Here is a 20,111-nt window from a genome sequence, read left to right on the forward strand (position 1 = left end):
ATAACATGACATGTAAATATATATAGTTGGTGTCACGTGATAAGCAAATGAGTAAAAATTATTAAAGAATTGAAATAAAGTAAGTATTATATTTATATGACGTAATGATACATATTATGTTGGGAGATGAATGTGATAATGGAGAAATGGTCCTCTACAGTAGAAAAGGAGAGATCCTCATCAGAGACAAGTCGATAGAATAAAATCTTAAACTTTATGTTTCAATTATTGTGTTATATGTTCCTCCCCACCTCCTAATAAAAAAACTTATTTAAAAAATTAACACGAACCCGTATTTATACTTCTAGTGCATTTTTAATAAAAATTGAATTTAGGTGCATTTTATTTATTTATGTACGACTTTATTACAAGAACATTGTTTATTAAAAAAATGAAAAAGAAAAAAGATAAACCCACTCATTCTAAGATGATGCTAGTGACCATTGTGCATATAGTTAGAGGAGACAGTATAAATGATTTAAATATTAAAGGGAATAAATTCTCTATAAAATGTTGGGACAACTAAGTTTTGTAATGTCAATTAAGAAAATAAAAACAAAAAAAAGTACCTTTATCTCTCTCTCATAAAAAAAATTAAAGATTCTTTCACTAAAAGAAATATTAAAAAGAAGAAGAAGCTTAATTCAACTTTTTTTTTTTTTTTTATCTTAACATACAATTTATATTTTGACATTAATAGGGAAATTTGAGTAAATGACCCTAAAAAGAGGCCTAAATGCGTTTGGTGAGGGTGACTAATTTAAATAGCGTTGGTGATCCTATTTTCTTTTTCTGACGAAAATGCCCTATTGCGTCACGCATCCTCCAGTTGCGTGACGCACCCGAGGGTATTGTGAAAAGTCCACAATGCCCTTACTATATAATTAAAAAAATTCCAGTTCTTCCCATTTCTTTTCATTTCTTTATTTCTTGTTCTCTTTCTTCACTTCTCATTCTCCTCCTTCTCTCTAAAAAGACCACCCCCGACGACGATCCCCGACGAAGACGGTGGAATCCCAACGAAGGAGATGTCCACTGCTATTCTTCAGATTACAGATTACAGTTTACCACAAATGGATCCTTTTGTAGCTTTTTGCATTTCAGATTCATTATATATTCATAATCTGTAAATTGTATTCTTCTCCTCCTTTATTTCTCTCTTTCAACGAATTGTTTGTTAGAGTTTAATGATTAGGGATTGAGTAGGTGAATGCTACCGTTGCGGCGGAATCCGGGTACGTCATGTAGTTGCGTAACGCAGTTGCGTCACGCATCTGCGTAACGCACCCCAGACAACGTAACAACAAGAGCATCAAATGACTTTATGCAAGTATCGCGAGTGGCTAGACAGATGGTGGAGCGGTTTGGGTTCAGTAAGAAGATCGGCCAGATTGCCATTGGTGGAGGCGATGGAAATCCCTTCTTGGGTCAACAGGTGTTGATCGAAAATTCAAAATCCATTGATTTTATGAAAATGTTATGTGTAGTAACAGAGTTAGTCTGTGTTGTGTTTGTGATTGCAGATGTCTTCACAGAAAGATTACTCGATGGCGACAACAGATGTTGTAGATGCAGAAGTGAGGGAGCTGGTGGATAAAGCATTCTCGAGAGCAACAAAAATAATCACAAGCCAAATTGACATTCTCCATAAGCTTGCTCAACTTCTCATAGAGAAAGAAACTGTTGATGGTGAAGAGTTCATGAGCCTCTTTATTGATGGCAAAGCTGAACTTTATGTTTCTTAATTCCCCTTTCTATGATTTTTCTGTAAGAATTGCATGTCACCCCAAAACAATACATTTGCATATATATATATATATAAACACAACAATTATTCTGTCAAAGCCAACAACAACAATAACATTAACAAGAAGAAGAATCAAATAAAATAGAAAAAATGTCATCTGCCAGTTTCTCCTCCTTTGTGCTTCTTATCTTCTAGGGCAGCAGATTCGTTAAGCATATCGGTTGCATCTTTGTGCATGTCCAGCTTCGCAAGGGCAACCGCCTGCATGTAAAAAGCAGTCGACCAATCAGGGAGGACACACTGGACTTGCATGGCATCTCGGAGAGCTGCATCAGGTTGCTCGCACATAAGATAACATAGACTTCGTCTTCCATATACAGTTGGGGAAATCATCGTTCCCACATCTATGAACTGCAGCATTTTTATAACCATAATCAAATTATAAACAACCAAACATACATATATTACATACCAAAATGTTTTATTTTTATATACCTGAGAATAACAATCTATAGCAGTTCTAAAATCTTATCACGGAATGCCAAGTCACCACGCTTCCTTGCATCCAACATGTCTTTCATCTGTTGTGTCCATTCTTGAAAAGAAAGCTGGAACAAATCAAATAAACAAATAAGCGCTTGTGTTTGCACCAAAATGGCATTAGCAAAAAAGAATACCTCATTAGTTCCAGGCATCGCCCATTGGTGAAAGAGGATGTTGAGGGGTGGCTGATGCCTCTTCATGTTTAGGGATACCAAGCATCACATAAGATTGAATCTGATGAAATAACATATCATCAATATATAAAAGACTTCTCATCCCGATCTGGATACAGATCATAAAGTGTTTCAAAATGAACTTATAATTAGTGTGAATATGACACTTTCAACTGCAAAATTAATTAAATAAATGAATTTGCATTACAGTCAAGAATTATTCTTTGAAGACCTTAGTTCCAACTACTGTAAAATTGGAATCGATATAATTGTATTAATGGAATGGAGGAGGAATTGATATAATTGTATTAATTGCTACAAATTATAAAGTAGAGTGAAAGAAAGACAATGGACTCACATCAGGTTTATTCTGCAATGGAGCAAGGGTAACAACCAGGTCTCTTGTGTTTGGTCGTTCTCTTGGTTCATACTGCAAACATTTTGAAGCTAAATTAATAACAACAGTAGCCTCTTCAGTTGAAAAGTTTCCTTCCAAGTGTGAATCAATCAAAAGAAGAATGTTCTTCCCACGCATCATATCAAGCGCCTGCATTAGGACAAAGTTTGTTAATAAAGAATGCAATTTTAATTTTAATTTTATTTTGAAAAAGCATAAAGGTCCATACTTCATGTTAATATTTGAGAAGAAGAGGAAAAACTGTAAATATATTTCTGCATTGATTAGATTGTTAACTATTTCAATCTGCTATATAGCCCTTCTAACCAAAATATAACTTCTACTAATAACCACCACTAATCTAGAAGTTGATTAACTGCAATATGCTTTTAAAACACTTTAACTTATAATTTTTCTACAAACCCTCCTCAATGGAAGTGCATGGAAGTGCAGTGAATTTCTCAAAGCTCGTTTTCTGAATTTTATCAACTTACCATTTCTCCAGGCAATCCAAATAAGAGATCATGATAATATTCTCTTATTATTCTTAATAATGCATCTAAATGATTACTTGAAAGATAATGAAGGAAACATGTAGAAATCTACTAGAAATGCCTAGGGTTCAATAACATTGTTGATTGATCTCCCAACAATCTAGTATGTACCCAAACAAAGGCAACCATTATAAAATATGGGGAAAAGAGCAGAAATATGGTTACAAATACCATTTCTTAGATACTCTGGAGGTGTATAAGCAAGGTTTGTACTATAGCTTCCGTCTGTATATAATAATACTTGGAAGAAGTCAAAAACAAAGCAAAATAATTACAACCAGAAAAAAAAAGAAAAAAAAAACATACCAACCACTCCTTGTGACCTTGGAAGCCTTCAGGTGGCGTTCCTTAGCTCGTTATATGAGAATGCCTTGGCATGAGTTGATGAAAGAATTTCACTCTCTGATCTTGGAGATGGGATAATCATATCATTGTTTTCTCTATAACAAGATAGGACTGTAATATTGTTCATAAAAACAAACAAACAAACCAATTGATTAAACATTAGAAACAAATTATTATTATTATTTGGATCCTAAAAACAAACAAACAAATAAATAAATTTCCTTTCTTGGATGATTTCCAGATAACTAAAGATATCAAATCGAACTGGATGGATTAACTAACTCTACAAGAAACACATTTGTTTGTTACCTGAATTGCTGGAAAGGATTTGAGCTGAATCTTGCGTGACGCATCCAATCAACCAACCAATCAACCTGCATTAATTAGGGCGAATCAATGACGTTCTGTAAAGGAAATCAGCACAAACAATCATATATATAGAAAATTAATACAAACAATCATATATAAACGAAATAAACACAAAATATAAACGAATATAGTGAAAATTTTTGCTTCGGCCGTCGTCGTTCGCCGTTGGAGCCGCAGTTCGCCGTTGGAAGTTCTTCGCAGCTATAGGCCATTGAATATGGTGGAATGGTCGACGGTGCCTCTTCGATTGGTTCTTCGGCGATGAAAAAGAAGAGAAAGTCTTCTCCGCCACCATTAGGGTTCACGGCGGAGAAGACAGGGAAAACATGGATGAGAGAGAAAATGAATCGAAAATGAGAAAAAAAATATGACTTTATAGGGTTTAGGGTGCGTCACGCAACTGGAGGATGCGTGACGCAGGGGTATAAATGTCATTAAAAAAAATGGGGGTCACCAGCGCTATTTAAATTAGTGACCCTCACTTTCCGCTATTAGACCTCTTTTTAGGATCATTTGCTCAAATTCCCCGTTAATACATCTAATTGATCAATTTATCTTATAATTTTTTTTCTTGTTAATATTTAATAATTAATATTACATGTATGTGTCACTTTATATATAAAATATATATGTGACTTATTTTTATAATAAAAAATATGATTTTTATATAACTATTAGTATACAATGTAAATATTTGAACAAATATATATACATGTTCTTATATCAAATTTGTATGCTTTCTAATTAATATATATATATATAACAAATTATTTGAGTATAATAAATAAATTAAAATATTTTTTTTATCCTTCTTATTAAGTAAATTATTATTCATATTAATAATATTATCTTATTTGAGAACAGTAATTATAGTAGTCACACTGATCACACAAATAAAATTTAAATGTTATAGGATTCGAAGGCACATCGTGTTAATTTTCTACTCAAGTACGGTGATTACAAAATTATGTTTTATAGATTTTGAAAAATGAGGTTTCTGTCATATTTATCTAAAATATCATCAACGTTATTTTTGTTTATATATTTTTTAATATTGAAAACTAGTTTGATTCCATATCTATGCATGACTTCCGCTTTTATTTAAAACTTCGAGAATGAAAATTAAATTCATAAATTTTGATTTTTAAAAATGACTATTGTCAATTGAATTATCTTATTCATCTTTAAAACAGTTAACTCGTTTTTTGTATGTATGTACACCTAACATGCCATTTTAGAGCATATGCTATGTTTTGACACAATTAAAATAAATGTTAATATTAAATTAGTTTTTTTAATTATAATATATTTGTATAGTAATGAAAGTTTTACATGAAGATATATATAGATAGATATAGATAACAGATTTTAATCTATTTATATAAGTTTGTTTAGTTTAATTTATTCACAAACTTAAATATACTAAATCAAATGAAGTCACAATCCTTTGATTCCTATTTGACACTCAATTCTTACCTGTCTTCCTATAATTTCCATTTTCCTTATTATTTCTTTTCGTATAGATTCCAAATTATATTTAAACAACTCTTAACATGCATTTCTATTAAAATATAGTCACACCAAAAACAATAAAATGTATTTTTATTTTATTTAAAATACGTGACATTCAATAAAGTTTATTAATATTTATATATATAAAACGAGCGCACGTATGATCTTGAGGACCGCTTTATTCTGTCATTCATCTGAAGAACTCAGCATCAAATCCTCTCTCTATCGGTGAAGTTCAGAGAGTGCGTAATTTCGCTGCGAATATTGTTGAAGAACTTCGGCGAAGACGATCGATCATCGATAACTTCGTTACTAGTTCATCTGTGCAAGCTAGCTACAACCTAAAGGTGATCATCATCATCTTCTTCTTGTTCGATCTTCGTTTCCTTCTGTTTCTGCTATTTGCATTCAATTTGTTCATCTTCAGAAACTGAATTCATCATTTCTAGTTTGTATCGATAACAAACCTTCTGCAAATGGTAACTGCTCTGGATCGGTTACTCTATACCTACAGTTGCATCATCATTTACTAATATATTCATCATATTTTGATCTATATTTCGATCTATATCTAAAGAGGAGAAGTGATATTGATTTTTGATTTGGTGGATTAATGCTTTGTGTTCATCTTACTATTAGGTAATTTAAGATGTAATTAAGACAAATACAAAATATATAATCATATAATTAGTTAAATAATGATTTTTAAAGTATTTTAATTATCTAAGTAAGAACCTTAATTTTTAGCCTTTTATAGTAGAGTAGTCTAAATTTATCTCTTGAATATCCTCACCAAACTACCTAAATTTAGATAATTTTTGAAAGAATTCTTGAATATGAAAGAGAAAAAATGAGGTAATAATATGATTATTTAAAATAAATCATGATTAGGCGAGTGCTAACAACAGTAAGTTAAGTTTGAGTCTCTATCATTCATATCAGTAGAAGATGATGCATGATGCACGAGGGAATCTCATGCCATCCATGAAAAGATCGCCTTCAGCTTCCAAACTACTCTTACCTTTCAGAAAAATTAAAGCTATTACTTCATTTTCAGCAAACTTTTCTTCTCAATTGCATGGATGCATCACTTTATTTTCCTTCTAAAGCTTGCTCGAGGATTCGTGCCTATTTCATCTCCCTTTTCTCTCACCATGAGGCTTCACGACCGCCGGGATGAGCAGATTTCATTTTCTAACTCACTTTCTTTCATAAACCCACATCAATTTGGATATTCCGGAGGTTTTTAACTGTTAAACCTCTCAGATGTATGCACTTTCATCTTAGTTAGGTCAGGCCCTTTTCTTATATCTCTCTCTTTGCAGGTTTTAAGTGGCTTCTAATCCGACACGAGTTAAAGTTTTAATTTTTATTAGATGATTTGGGTTTTCTCCGCAATATGTTGTCTGGGTTCTCATGTAAGAGCGGAAAAAACCTAGTTTTATGTTGAGAATCCGTTTACTTTACTTGTCGGAAACTGTGTTAGTCAATCTAGATCTATAGGTTGACACATTTTTTTTCCGCTTACTGCAATTGTGGATCCCATTATCCTCGTTATCCCTTTTTGGTACATCTTCTCTGCTTTTTTGATTTATGTAAATGGTGAATTGAGGATTATGCCATTTTCCCTGTTTATGTTATTAAGTTGTCGTTATTGTGTGGCTGTGTCCAGTATTTACTCTGATTATTTGTATAACATGGTTCTTCTGTGTATCTACAGTGTATTGACATGAACTTTTTTCTGTTAATGAAACTGTAGGAACTTATTTAGAGGAACGAGAGTCGAACTAAACTTGCTCATCTTAGTTCGGTTGAGGATCGACCGCATGCCTGGAAACAAGTTCAATGGCAACTCATCCATCCCTTCAAGTCGTCTTGAAAGGCTCTTAAGGGATAGAAAAATAAGGAAGAACAACCGGAGTTATCAGCCAAATGATCCTGAGCCTTATGAGAATGATAATGAGGAACCATATTTGGATGGGAATTATTCTTCCAGACCAAATGGTGAGGGATACGAAAGGCCATATAGACAGAGATTGTTGGTGGTGGCCAATAGGCTGCCTGTGTCAGCAGTTAGGAGAGGTGAGGAATCATGGTCACTTGAGATAAGTGCTGGTGGCCTAGTTACCGCTCTTCTTGGTAAGTAATTAATCATTATTTTATTATTATTATTATTATCTGTTGATGGCTAGTTTAAATAGTCTTATAACCTTATGGCATTCTCTTAAACTGTGGAAGGTGTCAAGGAATTTGAGGCAAGATGGATTGGATGGGCCGGTGTCAATGTGCCAGATGAGGCTGGTCAGAGAGCTCTTACCAAGGCTTTGGCTGAAAAGGTTCTTGGACCCAGACTCGTTCATTTTATCGCCCTGCAGGATTGATGCTTTTTAAAATTTTATTTCAGAAGGAGTCACTCCGATGGTCACGAAATTACTTAAGTTTCTTCATTAATGCAGAGGTGTATTCCTGTATTTCTTGATGAAGATATAGTCCACCAATATTACAATGGCTATTGCAACAACATATTGTGGCCACTTTTTCATTACATTGGACTTCCACAAGAAGACCGGCTTGCCACAACCAGAAGTTTTCAGTCTCAGTTTGCAGCATATAAAAAAGCAAATCAGATGTTTGCTGACGTTGTAAACCAACATTATCAAGAAGGGGATGTTGTTTGGTGCCATGATTATCATCTCATGTTTCTCCCAAAATGTCTCAAGGAATATAATATCAAAATGAAAGTTGGTTGGTTTCTCCACACACCATTCCCCTCTTCTGAGATTCACAGGACGTTGCCATCTCGTTCTGAGCTGCTCCGGGCAGTTCTAGCTGCTGATCTTGTTGGGTATGTGTTTAATGCATGTATTGCTTAAATTGCCTTCATTTATTCATGAATAATGAATAATGCACCAAGTAATTTCATTTATGCCATGTTTAGTTGGGTTTAATTAATATTATTGATCCATATATAACTTACAGATGATGAAAATTGTCTCTTTATTGTAGTTTTCATACTTATGATTATGCAAGGCACTTTGTGAGTGCATGTACTCGTATTCTCGGGCTTGAAGGTACTCCTGAAGGGGTTGAGGATCAAGGCAGGCTAACTCGGGTGGCAGCTGTATGTTTTTTCTATGCTTTTCAGTTTTATTATTAATACATTCCATGCCTGCTCCCTAGGGAACACCTTTCAAACATCATGTATTACCACAATTATAAGCTTTTGTACTTGAATGCATTTATTTCATCATTTCTATTTATTTACTTTCTTATATTGTGAACTTCAGTTCCCTATTGGGATCGATTCAGATCGATTCATCCGAGCTCTTGATAATCCCAAAGTTCAAGAGCATATCAAAGATTTAAAGGAAAGATTTGCTGGGAGAAAGGTGGGTATTTATTCCTATTCTCAAATTGTATCTCCAGCACTTAGATTTCTTTTTTCATGTATTGCATTCTATGAAATATGATTTGGCATAGGGTTTTGGGAGAGTTTACCGAATTTAATATTATTCTGGTATTGAAAATGTGGTCATAGTCCCAAACTCACAGAAAATAAGATGTCCATATGACAATTTCTTTAAATGTGTTGTAGCCATTCATAAATGTTTCACCCCCTTTACTTCTTATTGTTATCATCCAGGTAATGTTAGGCGTTGATCGTCTAGACATGATTAAAGGAATTCCTCAAAAGATATTGGCATTTGAAAAGTTTCTGGAGGAAAATCCTAGTTGGAGTGAAAAAGTGGTTTTGCTGCAAATTGCGGTTCCAACTAGAACTGATGTTCCAGAATGTATGCTTCTAATTTTATGTAGTCTTTCTTATTTTTTTCTTAAAGAGGTCAACTTTTCATTTAAAAACGAAGAATACAAGGGGCTGGGGAAAATCAAAAACATAAATATGTAGTATATTCCTATGCTCTATAATTTGTGCATTTAGTCTTTGCATCCTATGCTGTGCTTCTTGGGCTTGGTTCAGCCATCTTGCTTGTGGAAATGGTTTAGGAGCTCAAAAATAGGCAGGTGCAATGACATGACAAACTGGTGAAAATGTTTGTTCTCCTTTCTAAGATCTTTGACATGTATCAAATTTTCTTTCTTTAAAATAAATAGCATAAGTAACTAGAGATGCTCCTTAAAAAGCATTAAAGTCACTTATAATTTGAGTCACATTGATATAGGATAATAACTGTGATTTACTTGAGTGGTTTGAATTTCATAGAAATAGAAGTGTCTCTTGTAGCTTTTCCAGTGGCATATCTGAGTTTGAAAATTTGGGTTATTCAACACCACAAATAGTTGACGTACTATGTTTTTGCCTATCATGCGCTCTTTTTAATAAAAGTTGACATTTTCATAAAACAAAAACAAATAGTTGACGTACTGTTGTAACATGATCCTGGTTTTATATCTGTAAAGATAAGTATATTAACTGGAAAATGTCTATGCTCTCTTGTTAGATATGAGTGAATCAATGTTATTATTTCGTGACAATATGTTGAATGTGTACACCAGGTTGATGAAATACTGATTTTTGCATTGCATATTAAACTCTGATTGAACTTGAGAGTTGACGCTAATATGTTAGTCATGCATATTCAAATTCATTTTTCTCCTATACTACCCTTTTCTATGACTTGGGTCATATTATTTGGACTAGATGCATAGTAACATTTTCAGTTACACAGAAATGCCATTTTCTTTTGTTCAAAGAATCCAGTAAACTATATTCTTCCAGTATCACATAAAATGCTAAGGAGTGATTAAATGTTCTTATGTGATTGAACAGATCAGAAGCTTACAAGCCAGGTCCATGAAATTGTAGGACGCATAAATGGAAGGTTTGGGACATTGACTGCAGTTCCGATACACCATCTGGTTAGAAATTTTCATTTAGTTTCTTAAACTGTGATGCCTGATATATTTATTGTGCATGATAATAGGTAGCCAAAATTAATGGGATGTTTTTCTAAAGGTGTCTTACTTTTTTTCTTCAAAATTTTACTTTATTTTTATTGTTTAGGTTTCTTCATCCTATATTAAATTTTAGAGCAGATTACTTGTTCTCTTTCTTCTCCCCTCTAGTTTTCATTGAAATGTGGAGGGGTCATTAGATGTAGCCATTTTAGTGCTTTTTCACATTGGAAGCTTGAATATAATGGTTTCCAACAGTAAGAATAAAAGCCCTCATGCTGTACTTATTGTTTTCACCCGGACCCACTACAATTCATCATCCTGTTTTACATCAATATTTGATCAGCTATCAGTATCAAGGCTGATGATCTTTTAGTCCTGTTTATTTGACTATTCATAATATGAATAATTTATGATATTCTTCTTTTTTGCTAAAAGAATTTATAGCATTTGCTGCTGCAGGGAATGTCTCATCCTATTTTTATGTATAATTTTCAGGACCGCTCACTCGATTTTCTTGCATTATGCGCACTGTATGCTGTTACTGGTACTAGCTCTTATATTATCAGAAATTTAACATCTTACTTTTTCAAGAATCTTGTGAATAATGTAATTTGGACAGAAAGCAATTCAAACTGTATCACCGACTCCCTGAGGGATGTCAGTGGGTCATCATTTTCTTGTCAAAACTGATTAGTTTTTCCATATGCTGATAAATTTGAAGTTCTACTATAGGAAATTAATTATTTCCCGTTGATCTATATACTGAAACAGAGAATAGCTTATCATGAATAATTTCAATTTATTAACATATTTCAGCATGAGTTTCCATATACAACAAGACAATGATATGATGTATAATTTATGTTTTTGATAAGTCATACTCTATGTTTCTGATTCATAGAAAGATGATAGTGTTATGAAGAATATATTCTTAAATAACTGTATTGAGTTTTAGATTCTCAAGATCCTTCATTTCCTAAATGTTTCTTTATTATTAAGCATGTTTTCTCAAAACAACTAGAAAAGTTACTGAAATTGCTTATCTCTGCTCAGATGTAGCTCTTGTCACATCATTGAGAGATGGAATGAATCTCGTCAGCTACGAGTTTGTGGCATGCCAAGATGCAAAGAAAGGAGTTCTCATTCTTAGTGAAGTAACTACGACAATCTTTAATCTTGCTTTATTTTCTTGTTTGTTGTTATTAAAAAATCTCATTGTCGGGTCATGGCTGTGAGGAGTCGTGCTAGCCACCCTCGGTGAATAAACCCCGGTCACCAAAAAAAAATCCCATTACCAAATTATTGCCACGACAAATGAAATCAGATTTCAATATCTTTATATTGTTCTTGCAAGGAATCATGAAGTGCATTAGTTTATTTACTATAATGAAGTTAAAATTACCACATAACTGGTATATACGTACTTTGATCTTATTGGCATTTAGCCTTCTTTTTCTCCTTCTGTTCTTTTGTTTTTGTTTCTCTTCTCCCTTCCATCTTTAATTCATTAAACGCGTCTTGCGTCTTCTTTTTAATGAAAAGTTGACATTTTTCAAAATACTTCAGAAGATTATCTATCCAGTTTGGCTTGTTAAACTGGGGTTCAGTCTTTTGTGTAGTTTTGTATTCTAATAAAAGAAATAATGCTTTTCCTTTGCTTATTAAGTTCCAAAAGATTAATGTTATTGGTACACAGTTTGCAGGGGCTGCCCAGTCTTTAGGTGCTGGAGCTATTCTTGTAAATCCATGGAACATTACTGAAGTTGCTGCTTCAATTGGCCAAGCTTTAAATATGCCAGCTGAGGAAAGGGAAAAGCGGCATAGGCATAACTATGCACATGTGACAACTCACACTGCTCAAGAATGGGCAGAAACTTTTGTAAGGTAATATATAAAATGTTTCGTAATGATCTTCTACCACTAGTTATTGGTTTCCAAAATTAACCAATTTATCTGGGGGAATATGTTATTAATAATGGCCCAATTTTAAAACACTTATTGTTTTTGTTTTCGTATTTGGAGATACAAAAACGCTTGGAAACTAAATTTAGTGAGACACAGTGACACCGAAAAATTAGAGAGATATGAAGTAACACAAGAAATCAATCGACACTCTTCACTCTAGGAATCCACCAAAAGAGTTTAGAGCAAGATAAATAGAAGATAAACTTCTAAACAAGCTTAAAGTAATTATTATATCAAAAGTGAGTTGTCTTTCACGATTACAAAAAGGACTACAAATAGGCAAAACTAAGAAGTTGGAACAACTCTCCAAAAAGAAGTAAATAAACTTTATTACTAGATAATTAAATATTATGACGGTCGATCTCCAAAAGTGACTATTTGAATTCTACCACACTTCATTAATTTGATCTTATCTTCTTGACTTCTAGAGGCTTCCCAATTCCAGCATCATTCTTCCCCGGTTGGAGAAGATTCGACATCGAATCTGGAACTTGTTCGTCATCAATGTATGGTGAAAGATCAGAAACATTGAACGTGGTTGAGACATCATAGTTTCCTGGTAACTCCACCTTGTAAGCATTATCACCAATCTTCTTCAAAATTCTAAAAGGACCATCAACTCTAGGCTGTAATTTTCCATGTCGACCTCGAGGAAAACGCTCCTTTCTTAAGTGAATCCAAACCAAGTCTCCTTCATTGAAAACATAACGCTTTCTATGCTTGTTCGCCACCCTTTAATATTTCTCATTGTGCTTGATAATTTCTTGACGAACTTTCTCATGCAATTGCTTAATATCCTTAGCACGATCTTCTCCATCCTTGCTTATATGATGAGTAATAGGTATTGGAGCTAGATCTATGGGGTGATAGGATTCTTACCATAAACAACCTCGAACGGACTCGACCCGGTAGTTTGACTCGATGATCGATTGTAAGCAAACTCTGCTTGAGCCAAAACCTCATCCCATTGGCGAGGATTCTTTCCAATCAAACTTCTCAAAAGGTTTCCCAAGCTCCGATTTACAACCTCTGTCTGTCCATCAGTTTGTGGATGGTGAGAAGAACTAAATTGAAGTTTAGTTCCAAGTTTCTTCCAAAGCGTTCGCCAGAAATGACTCATAAATTTCGAATCCCGATCAGAGGTTATTGTCTTTGGAATGCCATGAAGCCTCACAATCTCTTTAAAATAAAGAATAGCTACGTGAGTGGCATCCATTGTTTTGATGCAAGGAATAAAGTGCGCCATTTTTGAAAACCGATCAACGACCACCATAATCGAATCTTTATTCCTTTGAGTGCGTGGCAGCCCAACAACAAAGTCCATACTCACATCTTCCCATGGACATAATGGTACCGGTAAAGGTGTGTACAAACCCGTATTTTGCCCATGACTTTTAGCAATATGACACACTCTGCACCTCTCTATGTACTTCTTGACATCTCGATCCATACGTGGCCAATAAAAATTTTCTTGTACGAGTGTAAGAGTCTTTTCTCTTCCAAAGTGTCCCGCAAGACCTCCGTTGTGTGCCTCATCGTTAATTGTTAGCCTTAATGAACAATCTGGAATACATAATAATGTACCTTTAAAGAGATAATCATCATCAATCAAGAAAAACTTGAATGGAGCTTTTGAAGATTCCTCCCAAATTCTGCCGAAGTACAAATCATCTTTGTAGAGATCTTTTATCACCTCAAATCCAAGCACTTGTAACTGCAACGTAGACAACAAAGAATGTCTTCGACTAAGAGCATCTGCCACTCGATTTAGCACGCCAGACTTGTGCTTGATCACAAAATTGAATGTTTGCAGAAACTCGACCCATTTTCCATGTCGCGGGTTCAACTTTTGTTGTGAGTTCAAGTACTTCAATGCTTCATGATCCGAGAAGAGAACAAACTCCTTGTGTAGTAGATAATGTTGCCAATGATCCAAGGTACGAACAAGGGCAAATAACTCCTTGTCGTATGTTGAATAATTGCGTCGGGAGTTATTCATCATCTCACTAAAGAAAGCAATGGGTCTGCCTTCTTGGCTAAGAACTCCTCCGATCCCCACATTAGAAGCATCACAATCTACTTCAAATACCCTTCCGAAATCTGGAAGTTGCAAAAGTGGAGCTTCCGTAATTTTTTTCTTGAGAAGTTCAAAGCTTTTTAATGCTTCCTCCGTCCACTTGAAACTACCACCTTTCAAACATTCAGTTATAGGAGCAATGATAGTGCTAAAATTTTTGATAAATCTGCGGTAAAATGAAGCCAAGCCATGAAAACTCCGAATATCATGAATAGTCTTAGGGATTGGCCAACTTAAGATAGCTTCAATCTTGTCTCGATCCATCTTGATACCGTCGGAAGAAATATTGTAGCCCAAAAAGACGAGGCTGTCAGTGAAGAAGTGACATTTCTTCAAATTGGCATATAACTTCTGTTCTCTTAGCACCCTAAAAACTTGTCGAAGATGATTTAAATGCTCTTCTGGACTAGAACTGTACACAAGAATATCGTCAAAATAGACAACAACAAATTTCTCAATAAATGGTTTAAACATGTGATTCATAAGTCGCATAAATGTAGAGGGTGCATTAGAAAGTCCAAATGGCATAACCAGCCACTCGTAAAGACCATCTCTGGTCTTGAAAGCGGTTTTCCACTCATCTCCAGGCCGCATTCGAATTTGATGATAGCCACTCCGTAAATCAATCTTAGAACCAATTTTGAAGCTTTGAAGTTGATCAAAGAGATCATCGAGGCGAGGAATAGGAAAACGGTATTTGATCGTGATTTTATTCACCTCCCTACTATCAACACACATACGCCACGAACCATCTTTTTTTGGCACAAGAAGTGCTGGCACAGCACAAGGACTCTTACTTTCTTGTATAAGACCTCTTGCCAGCAAGTCTTCAACTTGTCGCTGCAACTCTTCATATTCCTTAGGATTCATTCTATAAGCAGCTTTATTTGGGATTGACGCACCAAGGATTAGATCAACACAATGTTGAATATTTCGCATGGGAGGGAGACCCGTAGGAATCTCTTCATGTACGACATCAACAAATTCTTGTAAAAGAGATCGCACTTGTAGAGGAATAATATTATCTTCCTTGTTTTCTTCTAAAACCACCAATGCAAACGCCCCTAATGATTCATTCATTACATCCTCAAATTGTGATTTGGCGAGCAAATTATTTCCTTCTTCCTTTGATGGTTTAACAATGTCCTTCATTCTTGAAAGTCCCAAAATTATTTTCTCGCCATCTTTTATAAAAGTATAGGTATTTTTGAATCCATCATGTTGCGTTTTCCTATCAAATTGCAAAGGTCTTCCAAGAAGCAAATGACAAACATCCATAGGGATAACATCACACCAAACTTCATCTTTGTACTTTTCTCCAATAGAAAATTGAACGAGACATCGATTATTTACCTTTACTTCATTACCTTTCCGAAGCCATGATAATTTGTAAGGTCGAGGATGATTTTCGGTTTTCAATTGCAGCTTCTCCACCATAGCTGTAGCCACAACATTTTCGCAGCTTCCTCCATCGACAATGATGTCACACACCTTGCCATTTGACGTGCATCTAGTGTGAAAAATATTATTACGAAGCCATGAATCATCTGGAACATAAGTGGTGTTGAGGATACGCCGTATTACTAAAGCTTCCCCATAATCTTCATAAGTGATATCTCCCTCCTCGTTACATTCATCGTAAATTGGTGTTGTCTCTTCATTCTCTTCTTCATACTCTTCCTCAACGAGAGTAATGATTCTTCTTGGGCAATCAGCGGCAAAATGTCCGAACCCTTTGCACTTGAAACAAGTTTTTTGATTAGTTGGACCACTTGATTTTTCAAAACTAGCAGCACCACCATCCTTACTTGTAAAAGATTTATGTTTTACGTCTTTTATAGCTGGACTGTTCTTGGAAGTAGAAGCACTTCCTCGGTTATAGGCACCACCACCCGATGAGAAACGTCCCCCAAAATGACTCGATTTTTTTTGTTGTTTTTCAACTTTGAGAGCCAACTGACATACATCATTATATGTCAAATATTGCTGCAATTGGACCACATTTCCAATTTCATATCGTAGCCCTCCAAGAAAACGAGCAATAGTTTGTTCTTCCGGCTCCAAAACATCGCATCGCATCATAAGATTTTCAAATTCAGCCACGTAGTCTTCCACAGATAGATCCTTCTGCCTGAAGTTGTGATATTTGAGAAAAGCATCTTGGCGATAATTATTCGGCAAAAATTTCCTTCTTAACTCCTTCTTCATTTTGTCCCATGTTTTGATTTTTTTCTTGCCATCACGCACACGTTGCTTCTTAAGGTGTTCCCACCAAATGGACGCATATTTTTTTAATTTGATAACCACTAACTTCACCTTGTTATCTTCTTGAACATCTTTGAACTCAAAAATTCTCTCAACGGTATTGAGCCAGTCAATGAATTCATCAGGATTATTTTTTCCTTCAAAATATGGAATATCAATTTTAAAATCCAAAAACCTTTGGCGGACATTGTTTCTTTGGAACCGTTGACCACGAGATGCACGGTCACTTGCGTCATTATCATCATGAAATGGATTGAAATCCTCATCATTTATTCTTGAATCATCATCTGAACCATGACCATCAACATCATGTTCACGATATTCGCCACGCGCAAGGCGTTGTTCGAGTTGCTGCACTTGTCTCCTTAAATCTTCTAACTCAATATCACGAAGGTCTCTTTGACGAGGTTTAGGTTCATCATCGTTTGGTCCTCTTCTTCTCCGACCAACCATTGTAAACCAAAGCTCTGATACCACTTTGACACCGAGAAATTAGAGAGATATGAAGTAACACAAGAAATCAATCGACACTCTTCACTCTAGGAATCCACCAAAAGAGTTTAGAGCAAGATAAATAGAAGATAAACTTCTAAACAAGCTTAAAGTAATTATTATATCAAAAGTGAGCTGTCTTTCACGATTACAAAAAGGCCTACAAATAGGCAAAACTAAGAAGTTGGAAAACTCTCCAAAAAGAAGTAAATAAACTTTATTACTATATAATTAAATATTATGACGGTCGATCTCCAAAAGTGACTATTTGAATTCTACCACACTTCATTAATTTGATCTTATCTTCTTGACTTCTAGAGGCTTCCCAATTCCAGCATCACACAGATTCAAAATATCATTTATCTTTGAACGTTTCAGAAACAGAAATAATAAGTCTTCCATAGTAAGACAAAAGTGTTATTTTCAGTTTATTGTGCAACTTGGCATTTAGTCACAATTAGTTGAACACTTGACATGCTTTCTAGAACCAAAAGCTTCTTCTTATTATTAATTACATATCAATTTGTATCTTAATTTTCAATTTTTGTCACTTGCAGCGAGTTAAATGATACGGTTGTTGAAGCACAGTTAAGGATAAGACAAGTGCCTCCTCAGCTTCCTGTTAGAGATGCAATTGAACATTACTTACAATCAAATAACAGACTACTAATACTGGTATGCTTTGTTTGTTGTCCTTGTTCACAATTAGCTAAAAAGTAATTTGTTGTCTTAATTTGGGTTTGATGCAAAACTGCAGGGATTCAATGCGACGTTAACAGAACCAGTTGACATTCCTGGTAGAAGAGGGGGTGATCAAATTCGAGAAATGGAACTGAAACTGCATCCAGAGCTAAGAGAATCTCTGACAGCTTTGTGTAGTGATACAAAGACAACCATTGTCATCCTCAGTGGAAGTGACAGAAATGTCATGGATGAGGTATTTCATTCTTTAGTCTAAACTTTATCTTATTCCCCATACTAAACAAGTACTACTTCCCAATTCTACAGAACTTCAGCGAGTATAACATGTGGCTAGCAGCGGAACATGGGATGTTTCTACGCCACACAAAGGGGGACTGGATGACCACAATGCCAGAACACTTGAATATGGAATGGGTTGACAGTGTTAAGGTATTTCACATACTGTAGTATTTTTTTCTATCTATTTGAATCCTGATGATTGTAATATTTCAGCATGTTTTTGAGTATTTCACTGAAAGAACACCTCGATCGCATTTCGAACTCCGCCAAACTTCTCTTGTGTGGAACTACAAGTATGCAGGTTAGAATTGACTTTTTTTTAGATACTTTTTCTTATTTCATTATAAGAAATACATTTTTAGTTCTGATTGCCGGTTCCCCATAGATGTTGAATTCGGGAGACTCCAAGCAAAAGATATGCTGCAACATCTCTGGACTGGTCCAATTTCTAATGCATCGGTTGATGTTGTTCAAGGTAGCCGATCTGTTGAGGTGCGGGCGGTTGGAGTCACAAAGGTCAGTTTTGTCTCTCTTTTTTTTTGGAGGGTATATAAGTCTTACGTTTATGTATGAAGATTATCTTCAGTTGATATTGTTTTATTCATTCAGGGAGCAGCAATAGATCGTATATTAGGCGAAATAGTTCATAGTAAAGCTATTTCAACTCCTATTGACTATGTCCTTTCCATCGGACATTTCCTGGGGAAGGTACACTTCTTCAGCATTCCTTAAATACTATTTCAAATTGAACTGGGCCTTGTTTAATATGATTAATTTCGTTCAAATTATCAACAAAAATACGTTGACAATGTCAACAAGGCCCTAGGGAATATCTTACCATTTATGGTTGTCAGGATGAGGATGTGTACACATTTTTTGAGCCCGAACTTCCATCGGATAGTATTGGCATGACAAGAAATAAGGCAAGTGGTGGTGGTGGTGATGGGTCCAAGGGTGGTGGTGGTGGAGGTGGAGAGAAAAGGCCACCGGCAACAAAACTTGCAGCTAGCAGAAGTAGTAACAACAACAATAGAGGAGGATCATCTCATGGGAAGAATAATAATAGGTCGTCGTCGTCATCAAATTCGATAGGGGAGAAGAAAACAAATAACAGGGCTTCACCAGAAAAGATATCTTGGAACGTGCTGGATCTGAAAGGGGAGAATTATTTCTCGTGTGCAGTGGGGAGGAATCGAACGAATGCTCGTTATCTACTGGGTACATCGGATGATGTTGTTTCGTTTCTAGAGGAACTGGCCAGAGCTGTTGGGTCATCATCGTCGTACTATTAGATTGCCAAGGAGAAGAAGAAGAAGAAAGAATAAGCTGACTGACTGTATCATCATCATCGTCATCTCTAACATACTACAAGTATTGTGTTATTATTATTATTGTTGTTGTTTAAATGTTGGTTAATTTGGTATATGTAAACAAACACAAAGACATCAGCTAGCTATGAACGATGAATGTGTATTAAGTGTGACTTAAAAGCATATGATATATGTATGTCGGATAAAACAAACCTTGTTTATTAGAAGATATCTCAAAGAACAGGAGGAGGGTGTTCCTTTCACTTTTGTATATTTCCAATTATTGACCAACTTTTGAAAAATGCATCTACTATGTATGTATGTATGTATGTTACATTTTCAATCATGGATGGGTAAAATAAATTTGTTTCTTATACACTCTCATTTCAAATAATAAGTATCTTCTTTATTAATAATTTTCCATTGGTTGGTCATAATTTTTAAATGTTAATTCATCTCTTTTT

At 34.9% G+C, this 20,111-nt stretch overlaps 1 protein-coding gene and 1 pseudogene across 2 annotated transcripts; one reads left to right on the top strand and one right to left on the bottom strand.

The window, feature by feature from the left end:
• Positions 1-1,541: 1,541 nt before the first annotated feature.
• Positions 1,542-4,340, bottom strand: LOC124939701 (annotated as a pseudogene).
• Positions 4,341-5,829: 1,489 nt separating this feature from the next.
• LOC124937398 (alpha,alpha-trehalose-phosphate synthase [UDP-forming] 1-like) lies at positions 5,830-19,637 on the top strand. 2 transcript variants are annotated; one of them, XM_047477660.1, is made up of 18 exons: positions 5,830-5,987; positions 7,400-7,779; positions 7,879-7,976; positions 8,097-8,485; positions 8,647-8,761; positions 8,928-9,029; positions 9,284-9,434; positions 10,430-10,518; positions 11,053-11,101; positions 11,611-11,711; positions 12,254-12,441; positions 17,914-18,031; positions 18,114-18,293; positions 18,365-18,487; positions 18,551-18,638; positions 18,723-18,853; positions 18,947-19,045; positions 19,192-19,637. In XM_047477660.1, the coding sequence occupies exons 2-18, from the start codon at positions 7,467-7,469 to the stop codon at positions 19,627-19,629; spliced, it is 2,772 nt and encodes a 923-aa protein (XP_047333616.1). In that variant the 5' UTR covers positions 5,830-5,987; positions 7,400-7,466; the 3' UTR covers positions 19,630-19,637. The 2 variants fall into 2 exon arrangements, with proteins under 2 accessions (XP_047333616.1, XP_047333615.1); XM_047477659.1 differs by lacking the exon at positions 5,830-5,987 and adding an exon at positions 6,582-6,931.
• Positions 19,638-20,111: the final 474 nt, after the last annotated feature.

The sequence above is a fragment of the Impatiens glandulifera genome, chromosome 5 (assembly GCF_907164915.1).
Source record: "Impatiens glandulifera chromosome 5, dImpGla2.1, whole genome shotgun sequence".
Taxonomy (NCBI): Eukaryota; Viridiplantae; Streptophyta; class Magnoliopsida; order Ericales; family Balsaminaceae; genus Impatiens; species Impatiens glandulifera.